Source organism: Passer domesticus, chromosome 10 (genome assembly GCF_036417665.1).
Source record: "Passer domesticus isolate bPasDom1 chromosome 10, bPasDom1.hap1, whole genome shotgun sequence".
NCBI classification, from domain to species: domain Eukaryota; kingdom Metazoa; phylum Chordata; class Aves; order Passeriformes; family Passeridae; genus Passer; species Passer domesticus.
In genome coordinates, this window is record NC_087483.1 from 31,348,164 (window position 1) to 31,363,216 (window position 15,053).

The following is a 15,053-nucleotide window of genomic DNA, read 5'->3' on the forward strand; positions in this document are numbered from 1 at the left end:
TGGATGTGTGGTAGTGGACAGAAGTGATGGACAGGGATCACTGCTCACATGGCCCCCACCTGCAGGGTGTAGGGGTGTAGACTTGACAGCTTTGCAGGGGAAATGAAGGAACCTGAGGAGTGAACCTGTATGTGTGCCACAGGAAGTTCTAGTATTGTTTTAGTAGAGCTGCAAGTGCCAGCCTGCTTCTCACACTTTTGGGGATACATAAGGGTTCAGTAATACATAATTCAAAAATTATATTTTGATGATGTACATGTGTATATGTCTGTGTATATATATCTACATATAGATATACACACAAATACTTGAACAGTAAACTTGTAATACTAACCAAGCCTTTTATATAGATAAAAAGAAATCTCTTATAATCTATGCTGGCAAAAATGAGTTACATTGTTGGCACCAAGAGAAAGGGGGAAGAAGGAGGACGTTTAAACTCTTCACAGTAGTGTACTCTGGGTTAAGGTTGTCCACAAAGCACTAAAAGATGATGGATTCTTTCCTTTGGAAGGGAGCACTGAGTTGAAACTGCTCCCAGTGAGTGTCTGGCTCTGTGCTCAGTGGGTGCCACATCTCCAGCTAATCACTAGCGTGGTTCAAAGGCTAACGAGGGGCAAATATCTGGGATTGTTTTGGGGGAGGTATGCTATTTTGACATTTCTTAACTACTTTCAACCTTTTAATTGAGTGTTTGTTTGCTTTTTGTAGGTGTCTTCTCACCCCATTGTAACACCGAGGTGGATAGTGCCAGTGAGTTACTTGACCATTTCTTAAAAGCGAAGACTTTTGTCATGATTAAGGAACAGGAATTCAAGTTAAATAATAAAATACAATAATTTTTAATAGTTTGAAGGTCTATAAAGTAATGTACCAAACCAAAAATGAAGCAAACTAATTCAGCTGGAGTAAATCAGACAACATACTCTGTTAATAGTTAAACTTCATTTTTGTTGTATTGTATTGGAGGTAAATGCCATAAAATTTCTTAACAAATTTGTATTTAGTAAAGCCCAGGCTGGAGTTTAATGAAGCCTATTTTTGCCATTTATACGTAAATCATATTGAAAAGTTAGCTTGTCTTGTCCTGGCTGGTGTTTGAGTTTCTTCTTTCATTGTTCCCCATTCAGACTGGACTGATTTCCAACGGGCCTTTGGGAAATAATGTTGCCTTATCTTTGAAGGCAGTGAAAGGCAGCACGGAGACCCTGCTGTCCTCAGCTGGGCTGACACCCTCCCAGCAGGTACCCGAAGTGAGGTGAGGTCTTCTCAGCTCCCTGTGTGGGCACAGGTCTGTGTGGGCACTCTGCTTCCACTGACACAGTTACAGCGGCCATTCAGACACAGCGCCTTGTTCTGCTGAGCTAATAAACTGTAGCTCTGTCTCAGTTTATAGCATTTCAAGGATGACAAATGAATGTTATAATTTCACTTCAATTTCTTTCCTTATCTGCTCACATGTTCTAATGCTAGACTGAAGTTATGATACAGAAAAATTTCCTGAGGAATCTCTTCGCAGTGTTTCAGTACCTGCCAGAGGATTGGTGGGGGTGGAGAGGGGTGACCCCAAGTTAATTCCAGGCCATAAGGATGTCAGAAAACCCAACTGGTAGAAGCCTTTTCCCTTGCTATTCCATTCTGCCATGCTGATAAGGCAGAATGATGGCAGTGACAATCAGGCCTTGCAGTGACCATCTTTAAAGAATGGCAGTGGTGCTACTGCTGCATTGTTTAAATTTCACCCAGTTTGCTGCAGTTGTCCATTAGAAAGGTTTGTCTGTTGGTCTCATTCAGTTACAAGGTGAGCAGCCATGAAAGCTCTTTGAAGCAATACTCCTCTCTTGTCATCCATCATGACAGACCGTTTTGGAGGAATGTATTTACAGAGCCTTATTTTTTTTCCCCCCCTTTTAGCCCAGTTACTGAGGATGCTACAGTAAGAACAAAATGTTTACTCACCACTGAACTCTAGAAGAAGGAGTCTCTGAAACTCTCACCTTGTAAAAACTCAAATAATCTGACATATCTCCAAGGGATCCTTCCAAAAGACTTGCTTGGGATCAAACTCGTGCTGAACAGGAGTCAGACAGCCAGCTGGTTTGCCAGGACCAGGAAGAGACTTCTGCATTTTTCACAATCTAACTGGAACTGCAGCCTGAGCTGGGATGTAAAACCACATGCACATTTGATCTCCTCCTTTGGGAAGAACGAAATGTCACACTGGAGCTAGTTCTGAACTGAGGAGAGGAAAACAGTTGTGTTCTGCTCGTGCTGGGTTGATTGTTCCTTACCGTGAGCTGGCTCTGGTGCTGTGGGGTGTGAGCTGGGGCCCCGATGGCTTTGGAATAATGAACATCGCAGGGATGAGGGGAGCTCGCAGGGCCACCTCGTGGCCGTGCCCGGCACAGGGCTCTCCATGGCGGTCACTGCCCCTCCGTACAGCCAAGGACATTTTCTTCTGTGTCATTATTCTCTCTGGTTTTCCTTTGTTTCACCAACACATACTCTCCTTTTTGGCCTTAACGCCCTTTATAATCCTTGCACACCCTGTTACAGTACCTGGAAAGCATGAAAATCTAGTCCATCAGTGACCAGCTATGTAGACTGGATTGAGCTGCTGCTCACTGCAACCAGGAAAATGCAAATTACCTGCCAAACAGCTTGTAGCATTAGCAGAATACAGCAGAATACACATTCTACTGATAATTCCATTTCCTACATGATTCAAATACATGCATTTTAGACTAGAGATCTGTATGTTTTAAAAGCCAAAGCAGTGAAGGTGTGAGGGCAGCTTGCTTCAGGAATTGCTTTTTGATTAGTATTGTTGTCTTCTTGGACTAGAAGGGAAGATAATTTTCTTGTTTCTCTTCATTCTCTTTCTGGGTTTTTTTTTCTAGATGCTGTGCTTAAGGAATACCTACCAGGTATTTTTGCAGCATGAGGGTACAACTAGATCAGTTTTTAACACCACTTTGAATCCTGTTCCAAGTGTCACCTAATATTTGTATGTGGAACGAATAATAGAAAGACGAGGGTGAAAATAGGAAAAAAGGATGAAAAATTCCTGTAAGCAATTCACTTCTCTGTAGAAGGAAGGTAAGAGTACACACTGCACAGAGCAGGTGAAGGTCTTTGGGTGCTCAGCTGAACTTTGGGGTACAGTTCATACAGTTCAGAGATCATTTGAGCTCTGGGCAGCAGTGTCATCACATGGACCCTGGTGATATAGCCTGTATAAAAAGTAATGCAGAGTCAGAGGGAGGAGAAACAAAGGTGATGAATCCCACATCTAACAGGGAAGCACAGATGGAACAACTGTGATCTTTCTTTCTGAGGAAGAGGTTTGAACACGTGACTGAAGTTGGAGGGCATTTTCTACATAGTGCTGCTGTTTGTAGATAACCTACATGCATGTGGGTCTTAAAAACAAACTTAAATGTGAAAATTGATTCTGGATCCTGTATGCACAACTGCATTTCTGCCCATTGGCTGTGTGCACGTGTCTGGGTGTAAACAAAGGTTTGGACCAAACCACTGTGGGTTGTGCAAGTAAGCTGGGCCCGGTGAGGCTGCTGCATTCACACCAAGGTGTTCATGCTGCTGTTGCTCTCGTGCTTTTCTTTGCTGAATGAGTGCTAAGGGAGAAGCTATGTGGATTTTGTGACCCACTGCCACTTCTCAAAACCCCTGAGGCCTTAAAAGAGGAATGCAGGGACCAGAGAAAGCTCCTAGGACTGAAGTACCAGAGTGACTCTGCAGGCAGTGATTTGCAGCCATTGCCTCAAGAACCAGGATTGCAGGATTAGTGGCAGGTGCTGCAGGTGCAGGTTCTGCTCCCTCGCTGCAGGATGAGCGGAGCCGCTGCCCCAGCCAGGCACAGGATTCCTGCTCCCAGCCCTTCAGCTCTCATTGTTTCCAAGCTTCATACTTCCAGTTGAGTATTGGCTTTTTTTACACTTTTAAGTCTGAGCCTTACTGCTTATTAAAATGTAGAAGATTCCTGATTCGAATATCAAATGTCTTAGTCTGGATTAATAATGCAGTTGCCAGCAAAGTTCCTGCAGGAAAAGGGAAGCAATGGCTGCAACAGTCTGCTTTCTGCACAAAGCCAGGACTGTGTGTGGAAACTTGGCACTTGCTATTCATCTGTTTGCTCAGCAGCTGAGCTGGCATTCACCAGCTACATGTGTTGGGTTTGTAAATAGACAGAATGCAGTAGCATTTTCTTAGGCATGTTTGATATTTGGCTCTTCTCGTTGGGTTCAGGAGCTCTGCGAACTGTCAGCTTGAATCCCTCCCAAAACTGGAATAACAGAAGTTTACAGTTTTCCAGCACTGTGTGTTGAATACCATCCTTAGATTCCTCCCAAGCCATCACAGCAAATAACAAGTAAATAGCGTGTGGTGAGTGTGTCCCCTGAAATCTAAATGGTTCTAAATAACCAACTGTTATTTCAGTATGGTCATGATAGCAGTGTTTGGAGGGGAATGTTGTAATTGCACACATGCACACACAGAGAAACTTCAAAGAGACAAGGCTTTCCTCAATTTTCAGAGGACTAATATTTGAAACTTCACATAAAAATGCAAACATTTCAACTGGTGAATTGGGAACTTGCAATATCTTATAGATTTGGGGCTACAAACCCAACCCTTCCCAGCAAAATCTGATACTTGGAGCAACTATTCACTCCATTTACCTTGATGTAGCTTACTTACCTAACCAAGTCATTGCTTATGTAGGAGCCTGGTGAGACCAAGGTTGCACAGGTTTGTGATCTGAACATCCTGCAGTTTGGCATCACTGTTCTGGTTTGCAGCTAGAAGTGCTGTTACAACATGACTGCCTAACAGGTAATATAGCATTCCTCATCACCTGCATTTTATCAATCACAAATAGAGATAATAGTTCCTACAGTTGGTGTTATAAAGTATCAGTTAATGCCTGTGTGCTACTGAGAAAAAAGGATTTTCCTCCAATTGCTATACCATTGATTGACTGGCTATAGGGTCCAAGCATGTTCTTAAAGTCTATTTTTTGGTATTTATTTAAAGAGATTTATAAATAAATCTTGTGTGAATCTGGTGTCAGGATGTTGGCAGGTCTGCCAACCACTGAAAAGCCGTAAGAGTTGACAGGAATGAATGAATGCTAAGTGATTGCATCTGAAAGTAAAAGTGATTTTACTCCAGTCACATTCTGTGATTGGAGTAAGAGGTTTTGTAGAAATCTTGGTGTTTATAATAACAGCATCCCTGCCCTTACTCAAACTGATTAACCTGAGAGAGATGCATTTCAGTCTCACCCATTTAAGACCATCAGAGTCTGTATGTGCTGCATGCATTTACAGGCTTAGGAAATGTGCATTAAAATGTGGGAATTGAGGCTTTCTTACACCAGAATTAAGGGAATCTCTTCTTTAGTTCAGTGAAAATAGAGTTTAATATTAGGTAATTTATAGGACATAAATTACCTACTTACCTGTTAATCAGTCATGGTTAATGAACAAGCTTGAATGTATTTGATTTTAAAACTGATTTTTTTCTTATACTTTGTCAAAGACAGATGGCTATGTAAGACAATTTTGGACAATTTTTTGGACAACTTTGACAAGAAAATTTGCAGCCCTGTTAGCAGCTCAGGTGAACAGTGCAGCTATGTGTGGGTTGCTATACAAACTGTTTGCAGTCCTTGCCTACTCTCCCTTTGTCTGCACCCTGCTCCTTCCTTCTCATTTCATGAAGCAAAGACATACTGTTGGGATGAGTGTGTCCTTCACAAACAGCACTGGATGTATTTTTCACCTTGTGAACGAGTTCTGGGACAACCCAAATCTGCTGGTGAAGTGATAGCAGCTAGCAGCCAGCTAGCATCTAAAGCTCTATCTGGGCACATAGTGTTAAGGAAGCTGTAGTATCTATATACATACATACATATACATATATATGTAGCTGTTAGACACTGTAATGTCACAGCTTTCAAATGCAGCTGGACAATCATAACTTTCCAACCAAACAACAGACCAGTATATCCTAATGGCCTTCCAGTGACACAGGGGTGCTCCGGGTGTGTTTGCTCCGGGTGCTGGCACTGAGACGGGGTGCAGGGCCCTGCCCACAGGGGCAGAGCTGCAGTGGCTCCGGGCAGGGATGCAGGGGGTGCAGGGGCTCAGCCCAGCCCCAAAGCCGGGCCCTGCCCCTGTCTCGGGTGGCTCCGTGTTGCTGCTGGCCTGAGGAGCAGGCACTGCCGGCAGTGCTGCCACACCCACAGGATTCTCCTGCAGAATTCACCTCCTGTTGACTGCTTGGCTTGAGCACTCTGCTCCATAAACACACACACCACCCCTACCTATAGAACTGGACAAACTTATTTTTAAGGTATATAAGAATATTTTTTTAGCTAGATTTGTTTTGTTAAAGCCGCACTAACTACTGTATTTTTACTTTTTATATGTAAAGCTTGACAATAGCTCTCAATGTATAATTTATTTGTTGGGTTTTTTATAAAACGAAGTGCACCCTCTTGCTTCTGTTTCACAACACTGGTGACGTATGAACTGTCCTAGGCACTGCACTGAGATCTGTATTGAAACTGTACATGGGAACAAGTAGATCTGTAGTCCACTCAACCCAGTCTTGGAATGTTTGTACTGTAGTTTTGTCTTAAATACACCATGTCAGTGCAAAACTCTTGCAGAGTCATCTTTGGGCCCCCTGTGTCACCCTGGCACAGCACTCAGAGGGGGTCAGCTGGGGCTGGGGACGCCGGGTTGCTGCTCTAAACTCAGCCTCTTGTCAGTTAAGGTGTAACTTAGGACAGCACCAAAGCTTGCAGGTAGATGCTAAAGAATTAAATGCCTTTTTTCCAACAGAGCTGAGATTGTCCAGGAGGACTGTCAGGTGTCCAGTGCCTTTGAAAACCAGTCCCAGGCGTGTGCCCAGAAGGGGAGCCCGAGCTGCTGGTGTGGTTCCAGTGCAGGCCAGTTAACCAAGCACCCTCACTCTTGTCTCCAGCAAGGGACTGGGCTGTGTGCTCAGGTGCAGCAGCACTAATGATTGTTCAAAGGGAACTCTTTGCTACCAAGCCCTGACTTTGGGTAAATGCTAAAGATGGCAGCATAGGGCAACTAAACCCTTTGATCATCTTTGTTTCTCAAAAACTATTTGGAAAGTATCAAAAGGAAGAGAAATTACTCCATCCTAATGACTAAGCTCGTAGGAAATAATTTCTCTTGTGGCATAATTTGTTGTGTGAGCGAACTGTGGTCCCACTGATAAATCACTGAATTGTTCTTCAAATCCACTGGGAACTCAAAACAATGAAACCTTTAGGTTTTTCTGTTATTAACTGAAAAAAACCTTCTTTGAATATCTGCAGTTTAGAAGAAAATATTTCTGCCATTCATAATTTTAATATTTAGAAACCAAATGTCAATTAAAACAATGAATTTGTTGAGATGTTTAGCGCTGATCAATTTGTTCCCTTATGTACAATCTAAGATAGAACAGCACATCTTATGTCTCAGATGAGGTTGCCAAGAATGCTGCATCCTTTTGCTTTTGTTCTAGGGACTGAATTTCTTTGAGCATATCAGATATGTGCAAGGTTCCCTCCTTTTCAGAGACATTCTAAACAGCCAACTTCAGTGGCAGCCCCTTCAGTCCCAGCCAAAAATGGTGTGTTTTGTTTTGTTTCTAGATATTTGCCACTAGCTGGAGTAATTCCATTCATTATTTCATGCAGGCCACCACCGAGCTTTCAGATGGCAGCAGCTTTTAGTCCCTCGCTTGGGCCTGGGATGAAATTCTTATTAACTGCTTCAGTTATGGAGAAATATCATAAGCACATCCACAAAGGCTCTTTTCTGCATCTCTGAAAAGGTGCCTGCAGTGGGAAAAGGGGAGTGAGGTGCTCTGAGAGCTCTTGTGGTGTAGCTGATAGCACTGGCTGAGGTTTGAGAGGGGACGTATCAGGAGGTGTCACAGTGCTGTGAGTAAGGATTGTGTCCTAGGTCTGGACACTGGAGGGTCCCTGAAATATGGGTTGTGCATGCTCAGAGTGGACTGAGGTGTCAGGCACTCCTGTGGGCATCTGTGGGATGCAGTCACTTCAATTCCCAACGCCCCTCCCTTCCAGCTTGAGCTCACCCTTCTTTTTGAAGACCAGGGAATGGGCCAGAAAGGGAGAAAGAGCCTCCGGTGGCTTCAGCAAAGCTGCTGTAGCACAGAGCCCCACTCCAGGCTCAGGGCTCTCTCCCCTTGCACGGCATTGCTGGGGCCAAGTGTGGCTCAGCCTCCCGTGAGCCAGCCCGGAGCCCCATCCCTGCAGCCAGGCCTTTCCCAGCCCCTGCTCTCCCCGTGTCCTGTGCAGGGCAGGGAACAGCGGGGCCCTTAGGGCTGCCTCGAGAGGTTTGGCATCCCTTAGGCGATGGAGTGGGTGTGGTGCTGCCAGTGCTGTGCCCCCACCTGACCTGGCACACGGGCAGAGCCCAGGGGAGGGAACAGGGGAGATGGGCTCGCTCCAAGCTGCTTTTCCTGCCCGTGCCAAGCCATTGCCTTTGGGCTGGCTTGTGTCCCGCCTGCGTTGGCTCTGACTAAATGTTAAACCCTTCGTGGGGCTGCCAAAGGGAAGAGAGTTTGAGGGGGCAGGAAGAAAGGAATGGCAGAGGCTGGATGGCATTTTCCTGGGGCTCTTGCACATCCCCAGGATACCGCCACCTGCCAGGAGGCCTTCGCGTGACTTGGAAAAATCCCTGGTTTATTGTTGCCCTTTCCAGTTAAATCTCCTTCCCTCGTCAATCCTAGATAAAAGGCTGTATGTTATGGCAGCTCCCAGGATAAAGCCAAAACAGGCATGTCAGTCAGCACGAGGAAAACAAGCTGCTGATTTAAGACTGCAGTGCTGAGTACATGCTCAGCTCAGTCGCTGTGTTGATGTCCCTTCCAAACAAACCTCCTCAAACTGGGAAATTCTTGTTCTTGGAGGAGAAATTCAAAGCCTGAGCAGCCCTCGAAGCCGGCTGAAGTGCAGGGAAGTGACTGGGGCTTTGCAGAATCATGTTCCTTGGTCACAAAGGTAAGTTCTTTGTTCAGTTAGAAAACACAAACAAACACATATTTTAGACTCATAAAGGTGAATATGAGCACACAGTAATAGGAGCAGGCTTTATTCACATGGCAGTGTACAATCCTCTCTGTTTCCAGGTAAGGGTCATGGATGGTCCAAATAACTTAGGTAGCTTTTGCAAATTCATCCATAATTTTCTTATTGAATTCATGTGACAGTTACTTGTGAAGAAATGATGAAAGTATCTCTAAATATTTTTGAAATCTGTAAATTACTTGAAAGTCATTATTCCTATGAAACTTTTCAAAAGTGAACCTCTCAAATATTTGGTAGTATTAACTTACAGTTCCAGGTAATTTCAGATACCAGCAGCTCTTACAGACAGCTGCTGTTCTGTCAGAAGGCCAGTAGTTAGTAACTTCTATGGAAATAAATGCTTTGAACACTGGACAATATTACCTTGCAAAACAGGCACTTTTTCTTTTCAGCAAAGAAAAACCATATATGAACTCAGAACTTGTTACTACCGAGGGGAAATGTGTAACAAGTACTGTATAGGGTGATAAAAGAGAGATGGGGTTGGAAAAGCAGAAATCTCTTTAGGGCTAAAACATGAGTTACCAGTAAAAACAGCCCATGTTTTGTGACATTCTGTCAAGCCCTCCTCTTTCTGTTCCCTCCCCACCCTGCTGTGGGAAATCAAACCCTTTTGATTCTGTGTTCAGTCATTAAAGCCAACACTCATTTGGCATATCCTTTGTTCTCACAGGTATAATGCCCTTCCTCTGGTCCTTGCTGATGATTTCCAGGGGGCATTCATTGTTTCACTTCCTCAATACTTGAATATCTGCTAGAATTCAGTTGCTGATTTGTCTGTTGGGTTCCTTTGTCATAGGCCATCTCATGTTGCAAATATATTGTGCAAAGAACACTCAAGAATTTAAAATCTTAGAGAACATTCCTGTTAAGACTAATTGAATTCCTCAAATGTGACTGTATTTCTCTCTTACGCCAGTGCAAAACAAGCAAGCTTTGCCCCTGAAAAGACATTTTGTGGAGCCAGTGTGGGTTAGTGCAGTTCTGATTTTCAAGGCAGCATTGGCCATTGCAATTTGAAAGGGTATGAAGTGACCAGGAAAAAAGTAACAAAAAGAGCAGCATTCCAACAAGCTCCTCTCAGAAATCACAACTTACATGCAAGTTGTGACTTAAATATATGTCGGGTTTTGTTAACATTGTAAAAAATCTGTTCGCAGCAAGTATGAGAAGGTTTAATTATTTTTTTCCCCAGCGTGCTGATAGGAAGCTGAAGACAGTTGCAAGCAGTTGGTTTTCCACCTACTGCCACGGTGGTGGAAATTTATTCCTTCACTTTGCAAGCAAAGCAATCACAAGCAATCAAACTCCATTTGCCTGAAGGAGATCTCAGAGAAGCTGGACAAAGGTTTGCCCCCGATGAGCAGCAGTGTGTTGGTCCTGCTGATCCCACCCTCTGTGGCCACACACCCACAGTCAGGTCTCTCTTCACCCACAGCCTGAGCAGCAGCAGAAGCCTCTCCTGAACAGGCCAACAGATGGAGAGACTTGTCCTTGGACAAACAGTCTCTGTTTGGGCCTAGTCCTGCCTCTGAAGTGGTCTGGAAGGCAGGGAATTCTGCTGGCTCCAGGGGCAGGCTGAAGGTTTTCATTTCGATGACGTTGCTGCGCTCCGTGGGCTGTGGGCGGAAGAAGCTGCAAAAGCCAGAGTGCCTCAGCATGGGCACCAGCTGGGGATGGCCCTTCTGCTCACTCTTGCAGTGACTGGGGAATGTATCAGTGAAGTCTGAGGTAGTTTGGAAATCCGCACCAATTCCTAAGATGCAGTGATACATTTTAGGAGAAAAGTTTCCCTTTGTAGTACTACTAAGCTTCTTCCATGTCTGCGTAATGAAATGATACTTCCAGAGGTCATCATTAGGGCTGGAGTTTGAAATCCCTCCACCAAAAATCAGCATAGAGTCTTTGCAGACTATTGAAGCATGACCTACCACGGGAGGAGGTCCTTGGCTGAAGGTAAGAGAAACCAGCAGTTAAGGGGAGACCAAAAAGAAACTTAGCACTGATTTTAGCTTCTGTTTTCCTTTTGACTCAGAAGGATGACTGCTGAACAGCTGCATTGGGACATCAAAATTACACTGCTGACAGCTGCATCAACGCCTTGCCAACAGCTCTCCTGAGCAGAGCCAACTGGAGCCCCAGGGATGGCAGCAGCACTGCATCCTGATCTGAACAATCCCTACAATTACCGGGAGGGCACCGCCTCCCTCTCCACCCGCACGCAGTATCAAAGAGTAAGATTCATTCTCTTTCTCTGCTCTTTTAGTGTAACAAATAGAATAGTTCACCTTGTTCTGATGCTGGACCAGCTGCTGCTTCCGAAGTCCCACCTCCACAAGTCCCTCTGTTCAGTGAGCCCCACCAGCCCCCCAAAGAGGTACATGGCTGTGCGATAAACCACTGCCGAGTGGCCGTGCCGCGCTCCGGGACCACTGCTGTGGCAGGGGCTGCAGACACACAGCCACTTCCCTGTATCTGGAACAAAAACACTGATTGACAGATGGACTGACTCTTTGAGAAAGGATTGACTTCCTGGAGGAGGTAGCTATTCAGTTGGAGAATAAGGGTTTCTCCTCTAAGCTTATTATGAGTTAACATATTAAATTCTGACACTGAAAAAGTGCATTTAAAAAAATCAGTTTTGAAATAAACTTTTAATGAAAATGTCAGATGCTGTGTGACAGATGCCATGGAAATTTTATTTACAGAGCAGTTTTTCCTACAGCTCTGTCAGTTCATTGACTCTGATACAGAAAGATACTTTTCTGGCTGTTAGAGGGAAAAAAATCAGTCAACAAAAACATTAATTCATTAATGTCTCTACTTAGTCTCCTTAAGAGGGAAGGAAGGATGAGATAAACCCATCATTTGTTCCAAAATAGTGACAGAATGGCCACCAGATAACAGTTATGTGTTTATCTCTGGGAATCATCTCATTTGCAATAATCAGACTGGTAATGAATATGCTAATAAACTATCTCCTGTCAGGTTTGACTCTCCGTGGTCAGTTGGAGATCTGAGATCAAAAGATGACATTAATAGGCTGAAATCAGGATCTCTGCTGGATCTGAAAGTTTTTAGTAATCCTTGAAGAACTTTAGTGAGTAGTAAAAAATATTCTCACTGATCTTCAGCTGTAAAACTGGCAAATACTGCAAAATGTATTCCAGTATAATAGTCTAATTAATTTCAGCCAGCAATTAATTGAATTTGACAGAATTTAGCACTAAATGTTGTCAAAGAGAAGCCAAAACTAACTTAGAGCATTTCTACTGACAAGAATTTTCTTAGCAGAGCATGTTGTTTTACACTGGATCAAAACCTTATCCTGCTTTTTTAACTTACCAAAATGGAATTCCCAAAACTCCTGAGAAATGCCTTTGATGCCAAAGTATCCCCCATAGATATACATGCTGGAATGGTACACGACTGCACTGTGACCTTTTCTGTTGGCTGGTGCAGAGCTCTAGAACAGTTCAAAAATAAGACAAAAAACTATAAAGTCCTATCAGCAGCAATGTCTGTCTTGGAAATGCACCTTTTTTTTTTTTCCCCACAAATGACCCTGCAGTCCCAAACTTTCTCTTGACTCCTCCATTAAGCAAAGGTAACCAGAGTGGTAACTGTGTCACATCTCAAAAAAAAAAAAAAAAAAAAAAAGGTGTAATTTCAAGGTATAGAAGGATTGTGATAATGAAGTTTCAGTAGCAAAAAAATGAGTGATTCCTAATGTGTAGTGATACAAAATCAATCTCAAAAGACCAAGCCACAAATGCTTCCACTCAGGTTTCAATTAGAAGTGGCAGTAACTTGGTGAGTCCACGTGTTCACACTGAAGAATTGAAAAATGCTGCAGCACTTCACGTTCCAAAACGTATTAGCGTGGCTGCCAATCTGTTTTCACAACCCTACTTTTAAAAGCACAGGCTTCACGTATGGTTGCAATATTCCATTTAAAATTAGTTTTCTTGATAAGGATTTCAGAAAAACAGAAGCAGCCGTAGAGAAGCGGACTTAACTTCTTATATAGGACTTAAAATTTAAGAGCAGTATTTTTAAACACTGTTTTGAAGAAGGAAAAAGCCTTAAGTTATTGAAAGTGCAAAGAAATAAAGTACAGCCACATGTCTCTGAAGAGATGAGATTGGAACTGTTTGGGGGAACATATTTCAAAGCAATCTGTTTAATCAACAAAGCAACAGGCATTTGATTCACACATTCCCCACTTCCTGGCTCCTTACCTCCGTCTCTGCTGGTTCGTTGCAGCTCTCTGTCCATCTTGCGGAATCTGGGGGATTGAGTTAATAAAGCGCAGTTTAGAGCCCGCACCACAAGAGGACACTCCTCCCGCAGTAATTGCTCAAATTACACAGCTCGTTCTCAAGGAAGTCTCGTCCTGGTGTTTTCTACTGACAAGGCTGAAGAAATCCTGCTAAGACAGCAGCACCGAGAGACTTGCAGGAGACACAGTTGGAACAGTTTTCCTCGATCCTTATCGGATACACAATCACACAGGTGCCACACTGTGTTTCTGTTTCCTAAAGCTAAATTTCATAATGCAGAAGTAACCTGTGATTTTGACCATTTTTTGAACTTGCAGGAATCCCAGATTTCCCTATGGATGTATGACTCCTCCTGCTTACCACACACACCTTATTGTGGCAGACTTAATGCTTGTTCTTTTTCATAGGTCCTTTAAATAGCCCTCAAGTAACAGCCAGCACTCACAGATCTGGCATCACCATGAAGGAGAGGAAATATCAGATAACACAGCACAGAATACAATGAGAATACAATGCAGGCTTGCATTACTTATTCTTGCCAAAAGATTTTAAATAATAACTATAAAATAGCTAGACATACAACCAGTGTTGAACAACTCATTTATAATTTCCACTGGTAAGTACTGTGAGTAATTTAAAATATGTTCTGAGGTTTTTCTTTCTTCCAGCAGGTTATCTCAGACAACTGGTGTAAAACACAAAGGAAGGACTGAAAAAACCCCATTGTCTTAAGGTTACATAGTGAAGTAGCAAAAGAAGCCAGGACACTTAAATCTTGGTCTGGACACAAGCTTTACTGGCTCAAAAAGAACTGAGCCTCTCTCTCTCCCCTCCTGATCTGACATCAAAATAACAGCTATTACTGTACACAGGATTTCCAAAGGGCAAATCCATGGTGTATGGCATTGCTATTAGATTCACTGCACTGTTTTTCTTAGAATACACACTTAAGAGATCCCACATGTTTGTTCTTAGGAAAAAAAAATCCATGTTATAAAATGTTGATGTTAATTTCCCACTTTATTTAATATTTTATTTCTCTTGCTCTAGCTTATGTGTTTCTTCAGTAAAAGTACAAATGAGATATATTTACTGATCCACTTTCTTCCATAAGAGCTTGGTTTTTAAAATATATGTGGCATTAAAAAAAATTAAATAATATATGAATTATCAGGTCTTATCAAATAGTAAATGTTAAAAGGAGAGAGGGGAAGAATGAAAATTCGGAGACCTTAAAATATAAAAAATTCCCCATAAAATCCTCTCTAACTGAAGTAAGACCTGCATCTCTGATAGCTTAACAGCCTAATTTTGAGGGGAAAATATGCACACAGTTTTACACACATTACTTGCTGTAAAGCTTAAGGAAGGCTCTGTTACCAGCAGCAGAAAACAGTTTGGTTCTTATTATTTATTACTGCCTATGGAATGTCCCATGGAAAAGACTGGCTTTTGTGTATCATACCAATGTCATATATCCAGAGAGGAGTTTTTGCTTGTGTGAAAGCAGAATCCACCATCCCACCAAAAATATACAGGCTGCCCTGCAAAATGCACAAATATTTGTCACATACAGGAAGGCACACAGCATTAAAATATTTTTA

General features: G+C 43.0%; 2 protein-coding genes across 11 annotated transcripts in view; one reads left to right on the forward strand and one right to left on the reverse strand.

Annotated features, from left to right (window-relative positions):
- The window catches only part of EPB41L5 (erythrocyte membrane protein band 4.1 like 5), a 53,267-nt gene extending 46,576 nt beyond the window's left edge, over positions 1-6,691 (forward strand). For 3 of the 4 annotated variants that reach the window (XM_064434968.1, XM_064434965.1, XM_064434967.1), the window contains 3 exons: positions 712-753; positions 1,131-1,258; positions 1,915-6,691. In XM_064434968.1, coding sequence (XP_064291038.1) covers positions 712-753; positions 1,131-1,258; positions 1,915-1,972 — 228 coding nt within the window. In that variant the 3' untranslated portion in view covers positions 1,973-6,691. The remainder of the gene's footprint in view (positions 1-711; positions 754-1,130; positions 1,259-1,914) is intronic. The other variant, XM_064434966.1, reaches the window with a different exon arrangement.
- Positions 6,692-9,141: 2,450 nt separating this feature from the next.
- LOC135309085 (leucine-zipper-like transcriptional regulator 1) overlaps positions 9,142-15,053 on the reverse strand; it is a 50,516-nt gene continuing 44,604 nt past the window's right edge. For 6 of the 7 annotated variants that reach the window (XM_064434973.1, XM_064434974.1, XM_064434969.1 and 3 more), the window contains 5 exons: positions 14,915-14,993; positions 13,408-13,454; positions 12,512-12,632; positions 11,455-11,641; positions 9,142-11,116 (listed from right to left, as the gene is read on the reverse strand). In XM_064434973.1, the coding sequence (XP_064291043.1) occupies positions 10,459-11,116; positions 11,455-11,641; positions 12,512-12,632; positions 13,408-13,454; positions 14,915-14,993 (1,092 nt within the window). In that variant the 3' untranslated portion in view covers positions 9,142-10,458. The remainder of the gene's footprint in view (positions 11,117-11,454; positions 11,642-12,511; positions 12,633-13,407; positions 13,455-14,914; positions 14,994-15,053) is intronic. The other variant, XM_064434975.1, reaches the window with a different exon arrangement.